Here is a 19,859-nt window from a genome sequence, read left to right on the forward strand (position 1 = left end):
GACAGGGATCTTATTTCCAAGATAAATTCCCCTATCTACTTATTTCTTCATGTATTTATTGGAGATCTAAACTTCTCCTACAAGAAATAAATAAGGAGGTTAAGTAGATGCTATCTTTTAACAAATAGTTTCTCCAGACTGTATTACAACTTTATGAATGACAAAATAAATCCCACATTTTTAAATCTACCATGATGTACATTTAACAAAATTACATCTATGAAACCTCAATATATGTACTCTATTATTCATACGTAATAAAAATGTTAAACTGGAGCTTAGTGCCTGTCATGAAACGACAAAAGCCAGATAACAAAGAACTAAGGCCACTGCTTGACTTTCAGAAAACCTCACATGTTTTACAATTGGCTTCGTGAAAATAAGTTCACGTACTGGTACTTTGAAAAGAACCTGAGACGTTACCAATGCAAAGTCCTTATAAAGATTTAGACCTGCTCATCAGTGGGGTGTTTCCTGGAACTACACAAATTCCAAGTCTCAAATATCGTAAAATGTTTGCCTTTATGAACAAGTCAGTAAGGAGGACATCCACCCAAGGGAGCCAGCTCTCCCTGGGGCCTTCAGGAAGCCCATCCAGGGGCATCTCCAGGACAGAACCTGAGCTAAAATGTGTAGTTCTGCTCTGCCCTATGGACCCAAGAAGGAAAGGTATCTGTGTGTTCTGAATGTACTTTAGAAAAACCTGAACACCCACTACACGAAAAACACTGTTCTAGACAATGGACACAAAGGAAAAAGAGTCAGATGTGGCTCTCAAGAAAATCACTGGCTACTAAAGGAGAAAAATCACTCACAAAAATAACCTCAATGCCAGAAAAGAAAGTGTAAAACGTCACCATAAGTTTAAAAGAAGAGGCAATGAATGGGGCAGGGCAGATTACAGAAGGCTTCCCCGAGGTGGCTTTAACTTCGACATTAAGGCAGGTGGCAAATGGAGACACAGAGGAGCAGGGAGGCCTGGGTGAGAGCAGATGCATGGACAGAGTGCCGAGGTGGGGGCGCAGGCCCGGACGGCCCACACGACCGTGACTCTAGTGCCTGCCACCCCCTCATCTGGGGATGGCCATCCAGCTTCCCAGGGGCAAGGGGACGCCCTGGGACCTACAAGAGGCTGGATTAAACATTATAAATGCTTTTCTATCCCCACGTGGTGGTCTTCCATGAGAAACTTCTTGCTTAACTGAATTTAAGACATTAAAAAGAGGTCTGTTGGGCAAAAACTTGCTAGTCACCTTTTTTATTGTGAAGTGAATTTTATAGGAGGTCAGTTGAAGGATGTACAAAGATGAGTAAGTGACAATCATGTAAAGATTACAACCTGAAAGGGTAAACACAACAACACACAGTAAGTACGATGGTGTTTGGCTCACCTCATATCTTTAAGGCCCATAAAAGTGTCTGGCACACAGTAATGTTGTATAAATAATTCTGGACCGACGGGATGAACTGAGCTGGTGACTAAGAGTTTCAGTCTTTCCCTCATGTCACCGGACTCTGAGTCAGAACGCGAGATCTGCATGTGACAGCAGCAGGGGTCATTCAGGCCGCCTAGGGCTCCCGATTCTCCTCCTCTGTGGTCTTCTCTCTTTCCTCAGCATTTGTGTTTATTTTACAAAGTGTGAACATCTCAAACATACAGAAAATGACAGAGTCGCCTAGCTACCACCATGATTTAAGTTCCCAGACGATAATATCAATGTTTTCCAAATTTGTTGCAGATTCTTTCTTTGATATTCTAAATATCTTCAATAAATTTTTAAAATTTTAAACATTTATACATTTTTAAAACACAATATGAGAGGCCATAACAGAGGCATAACAAATGTGCTAAGGAGAAGGCCACCTCTGAGGGGAGAGCAGGTGGGCCTCAATGCCATTTTCAGCTCTTGCATAATCTAGCTACTTTACAATGTTTAATAAAAAGTTCAAAAGGCCAAATAGTGCAATCAGACTTGTCATGAAAAAAGACAGTTTGTCACCTTCCCTTTCCTCAGCCTTCAGTAGATGTTTCCACCAGATATAAAGTGATCTTATAAGGTTTCAAAAGGGAAAAAAATGACAAGCAAAAGAAATCAAAATGATACTAGACTTCTCAACAGCAAGGTGGGAATTAGAAGACAATGTAGCAATGATTTGAACATTTTGAGGGGAATGATTTTAAATGTAGACTGTTACACATAACACCTCAGCAGTTCCTACCAAGAGATATTGTCACTGTGAAGTTCCTGGGTTCCAGGGATTGAGATGCCTATCATGCTAAAACTTTTTGGGGTAAAGCCCTTTTTCAGGGAGCTGACTGTGATATAAAAGTCAGTTCAGGGAACAGCCCAGTGGCATAGTGGTTAAGTTCGTGTGCACAGACTGGGAGAAAATATATATTTGATAAATGACTTATATTCAGAACACATAAAGAAATCCCAAAATTCAGTAATTAAACAACCCAATTAAAAAATTGGGCAGGGGCTGGCTCCATGGCCGAGTGGTTAAGTTCGCGCACTCCGCTGCGGCGGCTCAGGGTTCAGATCCTGGGTGCGGACATGGCACCGCTCGTCAGGCCACGTTGAGGCGGTGTCCCTCATCCCACAACTAGAAGGACCTGCAACTAAGATATACAACTATGTACAGGGGGGGTTGGGGAGATAAAACACACTGGAAACGTCCAGATACTGCTAAGAGAGATTAAAGAGACCTAGAGCAGAGTGTATACCATGTTCATGGATCCAAAGACTCAATATTGTTAAGATTTCATTTCCTTTCACATTGATCACTTCAAATCCTGTCAGGCTTTTTTTTTTTAAGAAACTGACAAACTGATTTTAAATTCATATGGAAATGCATTGATCTGAAATACTCAAAGAACTTTGAGAAAGATGAACAAACTTGAGGACTTATTCTCCCTGACTTCGTGACTATAAAGCTATAGTAACAAGTCATTCTGGAGTTGGCATCAAGATAGACAAATATATCGATGGAATGGAATAGAGATTACAGAACATACCCATACTTACATGGTCAATTGATTTTTGACAAAGGTGCAAAGGCAGTTTAGTCTTTTTAATATATAGTGCTAGACAATTAGCTATCCATAAACTTTGATTTGTATATCATACTGTATTCAAAAATTAACTCAAAATGATCATAATCTAAATATAAAACTTAAAACTATAAATTGTAGAAGAAAATTTAGGAGAAAAATCTTTGTGACCATGGATTATCAAAGATTTCTTAGCTATCACATCAAAAGCCAGATTCATAAATGAAAAAACTCATAACTTGAAAAATTATAAATTGATAAGTTGAAAACTTTATAAATGAATAACTTTTCCTCTTCAAAAGACAAGAGAATGAAAAGACAAACCACAGACTGGGAAGAATATGTGTAAATCACAAATCTTATAAAGGATTTGTATTTGTAATATATAAAGAACTCTCAAAACACGATTTAGAACACAAGCAACCAATTACAAAAGGGTCAAAGATTTGAACAAGCACTTCACCGAAGAATAGAAATGTATGGCAAATAAGCACATGAAAAGATCCTCCACATCATTAGAGAAAATATAGGTTTAAAGCACTGCCCACAGCAAGTGTTGGTGATGATTTGGTGCAAGAGGCACTCTCATACACAGCTGGTAGGAATGGAAAATGGAAAACAATTTGGCAGTTTCTTACAAAATTAATATGTACCTGCCATATGACTGAGCCATCCCACTCCTAGATACTTAATGCAACAGAAGAGGAAACGTGTGTCTAAGCAGAGACTTGCCCATGAAGATTCATAGCAGCTGTATTTGTAATACCCCAAAATAAAAACAACTCAAATGCCCTTTAGTGGAAGAATGGATAAAGAAACTGTCTTACAGTCCTATAATGGAATACTAGTTTACTACTCAGTGAAAATAAATGAAATATTTACACCTGGAGCAACTTGAATTTGTCACGAAATAATGCTGAGAGAAAGAGGCCAAACAAAAGAGAGTACATAGTGTATGTTTCCATGCGTATATATTTCTGGAAAATCCTAAGTAATATATAGTGACAGAAAGCAGGTGAGTGTGTGCTTGAGGATGATCAGGAGAGAAAAAAAGATAGGAAGAAAGCTTTGGAGGTGATTGTTGTGTTCATTATCTTGATTGTGGTGGTACTTTCTTTCTGCCTCGTATGGTCAGTCTAGATAGATATGTCAAGTTAGTGAAGTAATAAATCATACGTGTGTTTTTATCCAGGTGAGTTCTTCACTTTGTGTTTCTGTTTCCATGTGAGCTGCCCTTGGACATTGGTGTACAGTTAAAATACTCTCCATTGAATTTAATGAACAATTCTGTTCTTATAATGAATGTGGAAGTTTTCAGATGTGTTTATGTGTGGATGTTTATATGTTTCCATGATGTAGAATATTCCTGTGTCAGATTTGAAGAGAATGAGCTATTTTCTATAGCCTTATGTAATATGAAGAGCATATATTGTCTCTCAAAATCAAAACCTGCCATCATCATGAAAGTGAGTTTTCGTATGTCAATTCAGTACAATTGAGTTGTCTATAACAATTTAAGTCACTTAACCAGCAGTTTTGAAACTGAGAACAAGGAGTTATTCAGGCTGACCCTCGGTGACTGCTTGATTGGGGTGTTGTAGAAGGGATTTATTTTAAGTATAGATGACTAAAAGAGACAAAAGTCTCTCTCAACTCTAAGACTTTTACTCTGCTTTGAATGTGGTCGTCTTTTTACAGGAGTGAATCAAATGTTCCCTGGTAGGATGTGTCAAGTGATATCTTTATGTTAACTTCAGTGACTCTGTGTACCATGAATTGTTTCATATGTGCTATAGGTTTGTCTTTTACTGGTTGTGAGGTCTTGATGGGAGCCATTTGTGTTCACTTCTTTTATCTTTGCGAGAGAGGAGTTTGCAGTTATCAGGGTTTACGCAGTCCTGTCGTAATAATGATAAAAGCATCTGGTTATTGAGCGCCCTGCAAAGTACTTGGGGTGGCTTACTCCTTGCAGTTAGCCCCGCTTGTTTGGTGATGCTCCCCTCCTGCACTTGCTCAGGGGCTCAACAGGTAGGGAGGGAAATGTGGCAAAACCTGGATTGAGACTTCAATCTGGCTTCTTCTAACTGCTACCCTGGGCTGTGGTGACAGATAAAATGCCATCAGATGAGATGTGTATGCATTCAGTTAAATGTTACTGCAGTTATGGTTAAGGACATATAAATAGGCTTTGACAATGTAGGACAAATTTCTAAATGTTCTAATTTTCAGGACAGGTATAATTTTGTTGCTAGCTCAATTGATCTAATTTTAAACCAAGATATTTCATCCTTCATTTTCTGTATGTCAGTATACTTATAAAACTATTACAAAACATTGGTAGACTTATTGAACATATGTAAAATTAATCTGTCCTATATGTAAAATTTCTTGGGAAAATTGTTTATCAAGAAGAGTATCCCTGTATATTATAACTGTTTTTGGGGAAGAGATGCTGAAATTTTCTTTAGTTCATAACTGTCCAATAGAGATGTAATGCGAGCTACGTGCGTGTCATTTTAAGTTTCCTGGGAACTGCATTAAAAAAATAAAAAAGTAACAGGTGAAAGTATTCTTTTAAGTAGTTTAACCAAATACATTCCAAATTATTATCGTTTCAACATGAAATCAATATAACGTTATTAGCGATATTTTTGTTCTAGGATTTTGGTGTTTATTTTACACTTCTAACACATCTCAATTTGGAGGCTAAACTTTCATCTGAAACCCGTGATCTATATTTAGATTAGATAAAATTTACACTTCAAAAAGTGGATTCACGTTCCCAAGCTGTTCCAAACAGACTTAAACATTTTTTCAATAGGTGAATCCAGTATCAGTTTTTAAATTTAAATTTACAGTAATTAAAATAAAATAGCCAAGTTTCAGGTGCTCTGCAGCCATTGTAGCTAGTGGAATTAAAAACTGCTAAGACTTGATGATTTCTTTGAATGTGTGTGTGAAGGAGGCGTAGTTAAAGGAGAGACAGGTGTCAGTCAGAGGACCAGCTGCAAGTCCTGCGCAGGCCCTTGAGCCAGCTCATGGGTAATATATCTATGTAGAGAGATATTATGTCTACACAGGGGAGATGAAATTTAGAGTGCTATTAAATATTAGTTTAAATGTTTCTTTGAGGCCTCTGTACCTTTTATTCAACTTAGTGAACTGTAATTTCCTTTCTACCAGGTTTTAATTGGTATCAATTTATAGCTTTATTTTATTTTCTTCATATTTAAGATTTACTAAGTTTTACACTATATATTTAAGGTATATCTCTGTTACTTGCTTTTCCGTGGTGGTAACCTCACTGAGGTTTTTATAATGGTTCTAATGTAGCACAGTTTGTTGAATGCTCCAAATTCAGTGCTGAATCACAGCCTTAGTTTAGATCCTGTTTGTGTGAGTTACTTGTGAATGACGTAATGGATACCTTGCATCTTTCCCAATATAGAAATAAAAATCAATGGTGTCTTCTAACTTTCTCACTGGAGAGTAAATATTCAAATGTCCTAAATATGTGTGGTTCATTGAACTATATCCTTAAAATTTCATGGAAATAGGGTTCTTTTAAATTGTCAATAACAGGTTTAGCCCTTCATCTCCAATTTTTATAATTGTTCATGTACAACACTTCTCGATATATTACAGGAGAAAAACCTTTCAAGTGTGATGAGTGTAACTTTGCCTCCACAACCCAGTCTCATCTGACTCGGCACAAACGGGTGCACACCGGCGAGAAGCCCTACAGATGCCCCTGGTGCGACTACAGGTAATGGCTCAGTACTGAGCACGGAGAATCAAGTGGGTCACCAGGACGGATTAAAATCCTGTTAAATTCACCATAAAAGAATAGTTTTCCTGATCAACCTGAATTAGCACAATTTAAAGCACGATTCATTTATTAGGTTGGGAGGTTCTTTTACCACCTAATTTTAGCGACTGTTTTGGAAGTTGTAAAGTTCTTTTCCATTTTTTATAATCTTAACATTTAGGTTTTATAATCCTTTGGTACACCTGAATTTCAAGTGATTTTACTTGGTTGCCAAAGTAAGGAACAGTTGCATTTGATCAGTTATTCGGTGTATATGGCATCTCATCTACTACGAGTGAAGCACTTTAGGCAATGAAGACAATGTAAGAAATGTTTCCTGCCTTTAAGGGTGTTGTGGCATAATCACTGCCTTGTGATATTCACAAATAATGTTAACGTGCATTTCAGTGGGTAAATAAAGAGGCCAGGGGAGTGCATAGAGAAGGTATAAGTTCCGCCACAATGAAGTCCTCCTCGAGGAGAGAGCATTAGAAGATGGGTAAATTTCAAGGACACATGTATGTTGTACGAGGATGCAGGAGGTCACGGTACAATGTAGCATTTTGTGCTGAAGGCATGTTAGAGATCCTGTGTGTTCAGTCCACTTGCTGAGGTCCACAGTGGCTGCATGATGTCTGCCAGACTGCAGCGTTACTTCGCAAAGGCAGCAAAGCATAGGTGCAGAAAAGTAGGTATGAAACATACTCAGGCAACAGTAAATAATCTTGTCTTACTACATGACATGGTATGTGTAGAGAGGGCAGAGTGGAAAATAAGGTGGGGAATGGAGGTTGCAGCTAGATCAAGCTGCACCTGGAGCCCGTGAGAGTGAGTTCGGAGCTCATGAGGTGGTCTGGGAGACACCACAGAGTTTGTAGGCAGCCTAATGACATCTGTTTTAGGAGCTTAATCAGCTGAACTGTGGGGCCTGAGTCAGAGTGTGAGCCTTCTTCATCTTGGAGCTGAAGATCTCACAGCCCCCGTTACTCATGATGACCTGGAAACATTGAGGGTGGTTCTTTCAACACAGCCTGCCTTTGTTAAATATTGGAATATATACCTTCAACCTGAAGCCTTCTTTGAAAAAATAGATTTTCATATTCCTGTGGATGTAGCCTGTGCATTCAGTAAATATATTGCCATAATCTCTATTATTATCCTCATTATTGCATTAAGTTTTATGTTAAAGGTCATCTAATAGTACAGAGATATTGCAGATATATTTCATTTATTAATCATTCATTCAACGTTTTGTGAGTTCTATCTTTGTTTAACAATAGGTTGGCGTTTCTTGGAAATTTGGTAAAATGGTGATCCGATTAGAGGTAGGTATAGAAATTTTAAGATGCTAATATGAGTTCTTTAAAAAATAAACATTATCGAGTGCTCTTTTTCCTTATTAAAGAGGTCAGACTATGTAGCTGCCTTCCCTTTAAAACACAGGAAAGCAATTAGAAAATTATAAAAATTTTCCTAATTATTGCTCTTAGCTGTTGGGATTGTATCCTTTCAGTCTATACTCTATGCGTGAGGTTTGAGTTGTTGTTTTGGGGGCTCTTTTTGTTTCTTTCCTTCTAAGTTTTATTTTTTACACATAAATTGTAACTACTTTTCTGTTTCATTAATCTTATGTAATTGTGGTTTTCAAATTGTTATTTTTAAGTAGCAGAACTATTATTTCAAAGAAGATCATACACAAACCCAATATATAAAATAAATAAAAGTGTATCTACCACTAATAAGCAAATTTCATAGTTAAAATCTATAATATTTACTTATAACATTAAAGAATATCATATAAGACTTTAATAAGCAAAAAATTTTCCCATGGCGGAGTTACTGGCAGCAGTTGTTGTTGGATTAGCCTTCCTGTCCAGTTCCTGTCTTGGTTCTGGTGGGAGTGGGGGCAGCAGGATGTAGTCAAGAGCCCAGCTCCCTGTGAAGGAGCCGCCCAGGCCTCACTGAAATCGTGTAACTTCTGGGAGCTGCCACTTCCTCATTTGTCAGTAAGGGTGACTGGTACCAACCTTGTAGGATGGCGGTTTATATGAGATGAGGAGCACATTGAAATCACCTGGCCAGAGCCTGGCTGATACACTCCGCCTTGTTTTCACGCTCATCTCAGGTTAGTACTTGAGATGGTTATAGGGTTTACTTCTCCTGGTGCTCTCAAGATGGTGTTCAGTGAGGTAATGCAAGAGCTTCAATGCCCTGAAGGTCTTCAGTATGTTAAATTTATTTATAGTACATGCCACGATGGATTTTTTTTCAGTTTTTTAAGTCGTTAAAAATATATTAAATGCAAAGTCGATTGTTGGATAATTGCTGAAATACCTTAGAGTTTCAAATTTCCTGGTTTGAAAACCTCTCTTCTGTAATATAATTTTAATACTTGCGTGGCCTCTGGTTAGATAGAGATACAATAATCATTTTATTAAATGTTTAAACATTTAGGCTATTTTTAGGTTTTTACTCTGAAAACGCTTATACCTAAATCTTTGTATATATCCAAGATTTTTTTTTAAAGAAAATCCTAGAAGTATGATTTATGGCTTTTAATAGTATGACTACAAAGGTTGAGATTTGAGTTTTGTTTCACTGATCAGTACAGTGTTTTGTCTTTGTACAGCACTGTCTTAAGCCTTTGTATACATAAAAATATGTCAAAGTATTTCAGATTTCCTTGGTTTGAAATTGTATTATACTTTTGCTATAGTCGAGGTCATGTTACTTGTCCCCTATTCAAGTTCTCTCTCTGCAATAGCATCACTTCTGTTTAGAAGTGCCTTTGAGCCAGCTGGATCCCATCTATGTTATACTTCTGTCAGGCATTGTGGTGAAAAGGAGACTGTGTTTTCTAGGAATATTGTCACTGTCCTGTGAATTAATACTCAGGACATTTAAATCCAGTGATCTATCACATTTCCTTTTGAAATGCTTAAAGCCCTTGATAAAAGGGTGATTTTATCTTTATTTAAAATTTTTTAATTGTTTGATTATTAGTAAAAGTAAATAGTTGGAGCATTTTCTGTTCATAAGGCACTTTTATCATTCTGTGTGTGTATGGTTAGGTCTGCTTTCACTAGTGAGCAAAAGACGAGTTAACCTTGACCAGGAGTACAAAAAACTTCAAGGTAGGGGCTGCGAATGAAATGTAGAATTTACAGCATTTACCTTTGTTTTCTTGTTGAGCAGATAGTTAAGTTCAAAATGATCGTTTTGGTTGCATAGTGCGGGAAGAACTGAGTGCTTACCTTATCTACCTCCAAACAACAAAGAGAATATCTTCTTTCACAAGATGAATAAATTTGAGTATATATGACTTCCAAGGAATAAAAACCTCTGTAAGATGATCACATATTTCCTAAGAAGATATGGTTGTATTGGTCTTACCGGTATCTTCTCATAATATTTTATTGCTTACAATACTTAACTTTTTTCCCATTTAGATTTTTATTTGCTCAATATAGATAAAAATTATTCCTGTAGAGTATTCTTATCTTTGTCATTATTAAGACTATTTGCAGGTAAGTTACCATCATTAGACACTGAAGTATTATTTAAATTTCATTTGGAAATATATTTTTCATTTTATAAATTGAACATTAGTGGAGAAATACTAGTAGTTATAATTATTCATGAAAAATGTGAATATGGATTTGTTTACAAAAGAATTTTATAATTGGTCTTTTGAACCTGGGGCTATTTTCCAAATTTGCATCATTAATTTAGGCAGTGGCATCTCACTCTATTTAGATGTAAACACGTACCCTTTTCCTAAGCTTTTACTGTCTCAAATATCCAAATCGAATCCATTACAAATCAGTATATTTTATTATTACTCCAAAACTTTTTCACCATTAATTGCTATTCATTTTAATTTCAAAGCATAAATTTAGATTTATAGCACACTGTCCTATCATATTATTTGTGCAGCAAATTTTTTAGATGTTTCTACATTAAAATGGAAACAGTCTAACCTTTTTCTATATTTTAATTTCCCTTTCTTATATATTAATTGTCATGTCTATATTAATGAGAGAAATAGGAAAACCTTTAATAAATCATAGTAAGTAGCCTTTCTAATAATGTAAATCTTTATTTGCCAATAGAATTTATGATTATCAAACTGCATTCTATTTCACTGATGATACTGGCTTTCACATAAGAGTAGATGGCTGTAGGTGGGCTCTCTTTTTACGTGAAATTTCTCTTTTCATTGGCTTCTACTTTTATTTAGGATTTATGAGGAAATACAATAAATGCATATTAAACAGTAAACCACTGATAAGTAATGAAAAGTGACACAAAACACTACCTGCAATGTTAAAAATATTAAGGATAACCCTATATTACACTTTAAATGTGATTTACTAAAATAAAGGAAACTAAAATTTCAAACCAAACTCTAGGAATTTGATCGTTTATTTATTGCATTCTTATTATTGATTTTGGAATGACTTCAGTGTTCCTTTAGAGTGTTTTTGGCCAGATTTTTCTTCAACTGTATAGCTGCCTTAGTATTTCCAATCTTACATGTGCTCTTTTTAAAAAACATTTTTCTGTTCTACTTTTCATTTTATTCACTGTTTTTATTCTTTTTGTGATTACTTGAAATTATAACCCAGATTGAAATATTATATGTTATAGAGCTGAGGAATAAAATCTACAATTTCTGCATCATATTAAAGATTCACTCCATTGTTTTTGCTAAACTTATAGGAATACACTTTTTTCCCCTACTTGATGCTTTTCTTAGCTCTTGGCCAGTAAGTCGTTAATAATTAGGTTTTGATCTCGAGAAGATTTTTGTTTACTTTTTGGCTAAGGGGGAGGCTAAGAATATCTGACGTAACATTTGCCCCAGGTAGTGGTATCTCGGCCAGAAATGTGCCTTTTGTGATACTCCCTAACATCTCTTTTATTACTCATCCAAACATTTTGTTTAGTATTTCTTATAATCAAGTTCAGTAAGTTTTCACGCATGTGACTGGAGGAGGTAAAATTTGCTCTTCGTCACAACCGTTTGAAATACGTGTGTGTGTGTTTGTATATCCTAGAACATCTTTGTCGAAAAATACTTTTAATTTAATTGAATTCTGTCTTAACTTTGCATGATGCTGGAAGCATTTTTAGGGTAGTTTTAAGATATAATGACAAAAAATTGTACTTAGGATAATTCTTTATTTCCCCTTAAAGTTTGTATTAATATCTCAAACATATTTCTGTAAAGTGTCTCAGTTATGAAAATTTTTTCAGATCTTCGATAATACTATGCATTTGTATATAATTTTAATAAATAAACATTTTGTGTTTATTGTGCATAATTAATAAGGCAAACCTTCTCAGGTACTGTGGCTTTAAGAATTCAGTGTACAACGGGGTTCACTGTTCTTGTCTTCCGTTTGTTTCAGCAGCATCCTGAGTTAGGGAGACTAACTCCACAGGGGATAATTTTCTCCTTTTGGATGATCTCTTCAGAGAGTTTCAATTTTCCTTTGGCTTCCTGTGCAGGCTCACAGGTTGTAGAGGAGAAGCAATGGCTAGAATAAACTTGGACTTGCCCTGAATAATGACAAGGAGAAAAAATAGGTGTTTGTCTGTGTAGCGGAACATATACACCAAGAAAGAGAAGTGAAATTATACATACCAAAATGAACAGCATACGTTTCTTTTTTCTGAAGAATCAGAAGTAGCATTTATTTCTTTTGGGTGATTTTGAAGTTCTCGAAGAGTAATGATATTACATAAAAATAATCAAATGAAAATATGCAGTATTAATATTAGATATAATTTATATTTAAAGCAATTTGATTGATGCCACAGCCCAGTTATATCAGAAAAGACTTTCAATCAAAACTATTTCTGTCAGTGATATAAGTCAGATAAAGAAAGACAAATACTATATGATATCACTTATATGTGGAAACTGGGGGGGAAAAAAAAGAAAAATCAAACTCATAGAAATAGCAGAAAAGTGGTAGCCAGGTTCTGGGTGTTGGGAGAAATAGGGAGAGGTTGGTAAAAAAGGTATAGATTTTCAGTTATAAGATGAATAAGGTCTGAGGATCTAATGGAAAACATAGTGACTATAGTTGATAACACTATATTGTATAATGGAAATTAGCTAAGAGAATAGAACTTAAATGTTCTCACTAAAACAAAATAAAAAAGATGAATTTAAAAAACCCACTATTTTTGTCGTTTAAAATACTAGTCAATACTATTTCATTTATCTCAAGTCTGTTATCTCTACATTTTACTCAATTATAACTGCTAATCCAGTTAATGGAATAAAAAACAAATGTACTAGGCTGAAAGGTTGAGTTTGAAAGCCTAAAATCCCAGTTACTTTCCAGACTTTTCTTAGGATAATGGTGATTCCAAGACTTTCTTCCAGTCGTGGTGAATATCTTCCAGAAGGCCAGTGTGTCCGTTGTGTTAGGTGTGTGATTCTTGCTCCTGGCGAATTGCCCCTTCCCGCTTGCTACCCTCACACAGTTCAGCCAGCTACAGGTGGATGTCAGTATCGTGGCTGGCTTGTGAAACCATGTTTAGTCATTGACAAGCATAAACATTGCTTCAGAAGGTTCTCCTAGCATGAGTCAAGGTAACACTGTATGGAATTGTACTGTCTTTCACATGGAGTGGATGTTTCTGGTCAGTTTAGGGGGGATTTTTTGAGGGGTTCCCTAACAAAATGATAGAATGATATCTTCAGGTTTTCTGTCATGAATTATGAAAATTGTGTTGCATGTAAATGTACTCTTCTTTTTTTCCTAATGTTTCTATCTTTTTTGGAAAGTAATTGAATTCTTTCTGAACAAACATCTCCTAAGTTTCTCTGACCATTTCATTAGTGACGTTCTTTTAAATCTCAGTAATTGTAATTGTGGTTTTGTGTGTTCTATAATGTTCGTTATGTCTAATGTTCTTTTTGTACATAGCATGTTTTAGTCATACTTTTCTTCCTTGCTCTGTAACACCCAAGCACATAGGCTTGTTAAGATTTTTGTTTCAGCCTGACAGGCTATGTGCTGGTGCAACTCCAGTATTTATGTCAGGCCTTTAATTAATGATGGTAAATTTTCATGTAACAAAACTCCTTTAAGTAAAAAAAATCTGTAGACGTGAAAACAAATAGATTCCATAGCATTAAAAATTATAAATTGGTTCAGATGCCTTTAAAAGGAAAAAAAAACTAAGCTAATTCATTTTGTTGATCAGTACAAGTTAAGTTGTTTTGTTTGTTGATGTAGCTGAAATAGGCACTGAGCTCACAGATTAATTAGAAGAGCCGTTCTGAAGCCAAAACGACCGCACATCCCTCTGCTATCTCTGAAAGTAGAATCTAGATAAACACGTTTATTCAGCCTGCTGTGGTTGAATCCCAAATCCAGTCATTATAAAAGGACCAAAACTATCTTTGGGGATGGTCTTTCTACAAGGAATTACTGTGGACAGTCCCTGGGGTGGCAGTTAGATATATCCGTATATATTGTGGCAGAAAGAAAGGCCTTAGAGATGAAAAAAATAGAAAATCTTTTTTGGGGCAATAATCTCTTGCATAATAAGTTATTCCTCAGACACTAGAGCTATTATCACCCAACAAAACAGTTTACTCTGTAACTATCTATATCTCCTCGCATCAGAGGCTCCTACAGTGCAGCTTATTAGGAAAGCTCTGTAATCACCCGGAGGGGCTGACAGCAGGCAGTGGAACATCAGGGCCAGCCTTCCAGTGTGTGGGTGATGTCACAAACTCAAACGTGGGTGTGACAGAAAAACAAAGCAGAATGAAATAGCTGTGAATCGTATAGAAGTTTGACTAATTGTCATTGGTTCAATGAGAGTACTAAGATGTTAGTTATTTCATTTTGTTTTCAGATCCTTTGTTTCAACGTGTTCTCAAATACCGCCTTTCTAGGGCCTGTAAGAAACGGTGGAAGAAAGAAAGGAAAGAAAGAAGAACTTGGAACATGTAGAAAATGGTGACACACTAGTTTGTATGAGGCACAGGAAGTGATGTAGCATCTGTGTCAGCATCTCTCCTCTACATTAAACTCTCTCTGATGGCGTAAGATGCCGCCTTTGATGTGCTAGCACATGTATGTGTTTCAGCTTTACCTTAAGAATGTCTGTAAACACAAGGTTACGTCTCTAAGAAATTTCACGTCTTTATTAGTTAAGAGAATGTTGCACAAACTCTTGTTGGCTTTTTCCTATTTATGAGAAGTGCTATTTGTGAAAAGTTCTATAACAAGAAGTACTCCTGGATTTTTACTTTTTTTCGGAAATGTTATGCTGCTCCTTACCACAGAGCTACAAGTGAGCTGTAATTGAAATAAGCTGGAATCCTGCATTCGACAACATAATATGTAACCTGATACTTTTTCCTACAGGGAATTTTAACCTAATATTAACCTTTCCTTTTATCCCTTAAACTTTAATTCCTTACTCTTAATTTTTTGGCTTGAATCTTGCTAAACAATCCAGTCCCTCATTTTGTATCTTTTATATCAGCTATGACATGGTTTGGAGATCTCTGGCTTGTAAGTTTTGAATATATGTTGATTAACTTGACTTGGTCCTTTCTTTCCTCAATGTTTTATTTCTTTGTCTTCAATTACAACTTTTAACAAATATATGAAATGTCATAAAACAAATCATAATTTTCCCATTGAGAGAAAATGTGGTAAATTTTTAGTGTTCATGCTTCAATAAATCAATTAATCTCTTGGATTAAATCATTTGGTTTAAAGTGGTTGACACTCAAATTTGTCTTGTTCTAAAAGCTTCGGATTGCTTTAATTTTAGTTAAAAGTACGATTTTGTCCCACTTTCCACTCCCAAATTATACTTTTCATTTGATTTTAAGTTGTCTTCTCACTTCAGCCAGCCTGGATAGTAGGGTGTGTGGCATTATGTGGTGAAGGGCGGTAAGAAGGACGTGTGGCCTTCTAGTCCATGCTGGATAGTTTGAATGTTACCCTAAAGGCAGTAGATAGCCAGTGGAGAATTTTCAGCAGGAAACTGACATAGTCACATTTTGCTTTGCAAAGATCACTGATACCTTGCAAATGATGAGCCAGAGAGGGACACAGCAGGAGATGGGAGATCATTTAAAAGACAATTGTGAAAGTACAGGCAGAAAATAGTAAGTGCCAAACCCTAAACTGACACCATAGCTGAGTCATAGAGAGGTAGATTCAGATACTTGTTAAGAGATAGAGTGAATGCATATGGTGACCAAACAAAGGAATTTAGGGTGACAGAAAGACACGTGCCATCCTTTAGATGCCCTGGCCAGGGCTGCTGGATGAGCGGTGGTGACATTCACGAGGTCCTCACTAGTGCAGGAGGAAGATACTCTTTAGCAAAATGATGATGCGTGTGGTTTGGGATATGTTATCTTTGAAGTGCCCATGGGATATCCAAATGGAAAGGTGTCAGTAGATGCATAGGTCAGTACTAATATGTGTGGAACTTGACGGCACTGATGTGATTGATATTTTTCTTGGAAAATGTGGCAAACAAAAAAAGCAGAGGGACAAATAGCAAGTACAAGAGATACTGAGACGTAGGCTCCCAGAAATGGAAGGGACCCCCAGACAACAGGCATGGAGCACTCAGCGATCAGACGTTCAGTAAAATGAGAACGGTGCAGTTCACCTGCCTTAGTCACCAAGAGGTCACTGGTTCTCTTGGGAGGAGCAGTTGTAGTAAAACGGTAGGAACAGGAACCGGTTACGTGGACGGAGGTGAAGAAATGGTAGGAATGCACGTTGACTGGTCTTGAAGGAAAGTTTGTCTTGAAGGCTGCTCTGTGAAAACACTTGGGGAGGTGATGGTAGCTGGAAGGGCAGATAGATGGATGCACATTGTATTCGTCTGTTTGTTTTCTTTGTTGCCTTAAGATCGCTTTTCAAATTTTACTTACATACCTACATGCCAAGGTGAAAGAGCCAACTGAAATATGGAAGTTTAACACTGCAGTATATCTAATGGCTAGGATGGTGCATGTAAAATTAGGATTTTGTGGATCATAAGGAGCACTGGTAACAACTTCTGAGTTATCCTCTGTGACTCAAGCATCATGGAAGCATTGTGAATCAGAGCAGTGTCTCACTGTTCCCACCGTGGGGCCTCTGCCTTGAGACAGAGAGCTGCAGCTTCAGAACCTCTGAATCTCTGTGCAACTGCTGTGACAGTGTTTCCACATTTTTGGGGTACTATAGCACCAAATTTTACCTTTGTTGTGTTTAAAGTTTTGAATTAAGAACATAGAGATTGTGTAATGGTATTATTCTGCCCTCGTCCCACACATACACCAAAACATTGGGATTTTATTTGCTTTATATGAAGAATTTTCACAAAAGCCTATATTACTTTAACCGTTAAACGTAATTCAAAAATTTGCTTGGCACCAGCTAACAATTCAGTGTAACCATTTAACAAACACTCAAGTGTAGTCTTTTTAAATGTGACATCTTTTCTATGACTTATTCTACACAATTTTTGCTAATGTCTCCGGTTTTCCCAAGACCAGTAAATCTAACAGGCTACTCTGATGACATCATAAGCCAGTGGAATTGTTCACAGTCATTTATTGTGATGACACCTGACTCCCACGTATATTTATAGTGCATTCGATTTGTTTCACCTATCTTTGTTTGTTTGAGTTATTCTAAGTAATTATAAATATGGTATGACTCTCTTACCAATCGTGGACTTAATTATATTTTCTTTATCCATTTGTGCTAAAACTTCTATTTGACTGTTTTAGATTGACCTCTACTTTCTTCAAATTGCCATATTTCTAGAAACGTATAACTGGGGGAATGGTCCTACCAAGAGAAAGGCAATAAGGATCATGTGGGTAGTGGAGGTAGTGTGTGTATAATATGAAAAAGAAAGCAAATATATCACTCCTTGGGGTGAGACAGGGGACATGATTTGTTTTCATGACTTAGGGTGTATTAGAACTGCTGAGTGTTGGTGTCAGTTGTACTAAACCACTAAAAAGTGGAAATAAGTCATATCTATTGCCCCACAGGTTGACGTAGGCTTTTCTCTTTTTGCATTCACTAACATTTTGTATGGATTTCCTTTGATTCCATTGGAATTTTTGCTGCTTTGTTTCATTATGAATTATGATTACCACAAGATGGTTATGGCTGCATCTCAAGTTTTGATTTTAGCTTGTTTTTCAGCTTTAAAAATGAAAAGTGCATTTCCCTTTGCAAATTAAGATAGTTCTGTACATCTCGTCACCAACTTTTGGCACCATTTCTGTAAGTACAAATAGAGATAGAAGTAATCACAGTGCTTCTGAAGTACGTTCATTTTAGCATTGGCTACAGTGTGTTATTAAAACGATGGAGGCAGGCTCCTTTTTTCAGGCTGACACAGCTTTCTTGAGGAAGAAGGGACTCAAAGACACCGAATAGGAATGGCAGTAATGAGTAAGTGTGTCACTGAGAATGTCTCAGACTCAAGGAGCCGTGTGCTGGTGCCTGAGAAATATATGGGTGATATCAGCATATATATTTTTTTAATTACATGTTCCTTCCAATTAATGACTTCTCTATGGGCCTTGAAAAATGATGTTGTGAATGTAATGATTATACAATCCAAATCTTACTTCTTGAGCTATATGTACTTGTTTTTAACTACATATGCACACACACATATATATTACCTTCCTTGCATCCATTTTTAACAAAACAATCTTTTAAAACATTGTGTGCTCTGATATAAAAGAGATTCAAAACAAGGTTTCAGTTTTATTTTTAAGAGTGTTTTTTTAGTTTAAAAGTGGAATATATGTTTTCTTTAGCTGTAAAAGCACAGTCAAGGCACCATGATAAGTGAGTCAGTGTTGTAAAAATAAAACGAATTTTGCCTTCACTCACATGAGCTATAGAAGGAGGAAGCTTTATTGTCCCTGGGAAAGTGATAAGGCAGAGTAATTGTATATTATGCTGTCCTGGAACATCTGCCTGAAGACTGTTGGAACAATTCCTCTATCACGGACGATACAGCATGTTTTGTCTTTCTGCTTTAACCCGTCCCCACTGCTGGCCCGCGCCGAGGTTTTGATAGGGACTGTGCCTGGGCCGGGGCTCACATTAATCAGTCCCCTTGTTCAACACTCCAGCTGACATAATTACAACCTGCGCACAGCAGTTATTCAAGTCGAGTCCTTGGCACTCGTGGTGCGAAACTACATAGCTCCGATCCCAGAGGAGATTGCCTTATCACACAGAACAAGGGCTCGCAGGAGTCGGAGAGAATAGAAATGGGAAAATGTCTTCCGGGAGTACTATATATTCCTTTAAAATAAGACATTTGAGAGACTTACAAGGGACAAAGGGAAGCATTGTGTGCAGGGACTGAAATGAACCAGTTATTATTTTTAAATGGATTACGTGGAGCATTTTTGTAAAAATGGGCTGGCTTATTAAATAAATTGAATGGCCCCTCGTCATCAGTGACTCTTTTCTGTAAACTTTTTCTTCAAAAGTGATCATATAACTTTAGTATAAAAGGTTGAAATGCTCCTTGATAAGACTCAATTTGACGGAATTAATAAAGTATGCATTTTAAATCTACTATTAAACAAATATATACTTAATTCAGCTTTACAAGGAATAGAGTTAGAGCCAGGGAAAAATTCTTTGAAAAGACTTTCACAGATGTGCCAGTTCGCTGTTTCCTTTGGCTGTGTAGCTTAATCCTTGAGAGAGGAACCGAAAATAAAGTTTCTGTCTTATTATTTGTTGCACCTCCTCACGCTTATCCTGCATTGGGTGAATTACCGGCCAGTTCCTCCAATATACCAGGTGTGAGGGATGCACTCTCCTTTCAGCCACTTAAGAAGTATTTACAGTTTTACAGCAGCCCCCTCCCTTGCCCCAGTCGACTCAGAGTCTATGAGCATGTGGTGACTTAGGAGATCGGGTCTGCAAAAGCAGCCAGTCGACTACCTCTATG

At 36.7% G+C, this 19,859-nt stretch overlaps 1 protein-coding gene across 1 annotated transcript in view; it reads left to right on the top strand.

The window, feature by feature from the left end:
* The first annotated feature begins 6,672 nt into the window (after positions 1-6,672).
* Positions 6,673-19,859, top strand: part of LOC123275588 (large ribosomal subunit protein uL15m-like) — an 88,280-nt gene continuing 75,093 nt past the window's right edge. Inside the window, exons 1-2 of the mRNA XM_070480897.1 lie at positions 6,673-6,821; positions 8,989-9,052. Of these exons, the coding sequence (XP_070336998.1) occupies positions 6,673-6,821; positions 8,989-9,052 (213 nt within the window). The remainder of the gene's footprint in view (positions 6,822-8,988; positions 9,053-19,859) is intronic.

The sequence above is a fragment of the Equus asinus genome, chromosome 12, assembly GCF_041296235.1.
Source record: "Equus asinus isolate D_3611 breed Donkey chromosome 12, EquAss-T2T_v2, whole genome shotgun sequence".
NCBI lineage: Eukaryota > Metazoa > Chordata > Mammalia > Perissodactyla > Equidae > Equus > Equus asinus.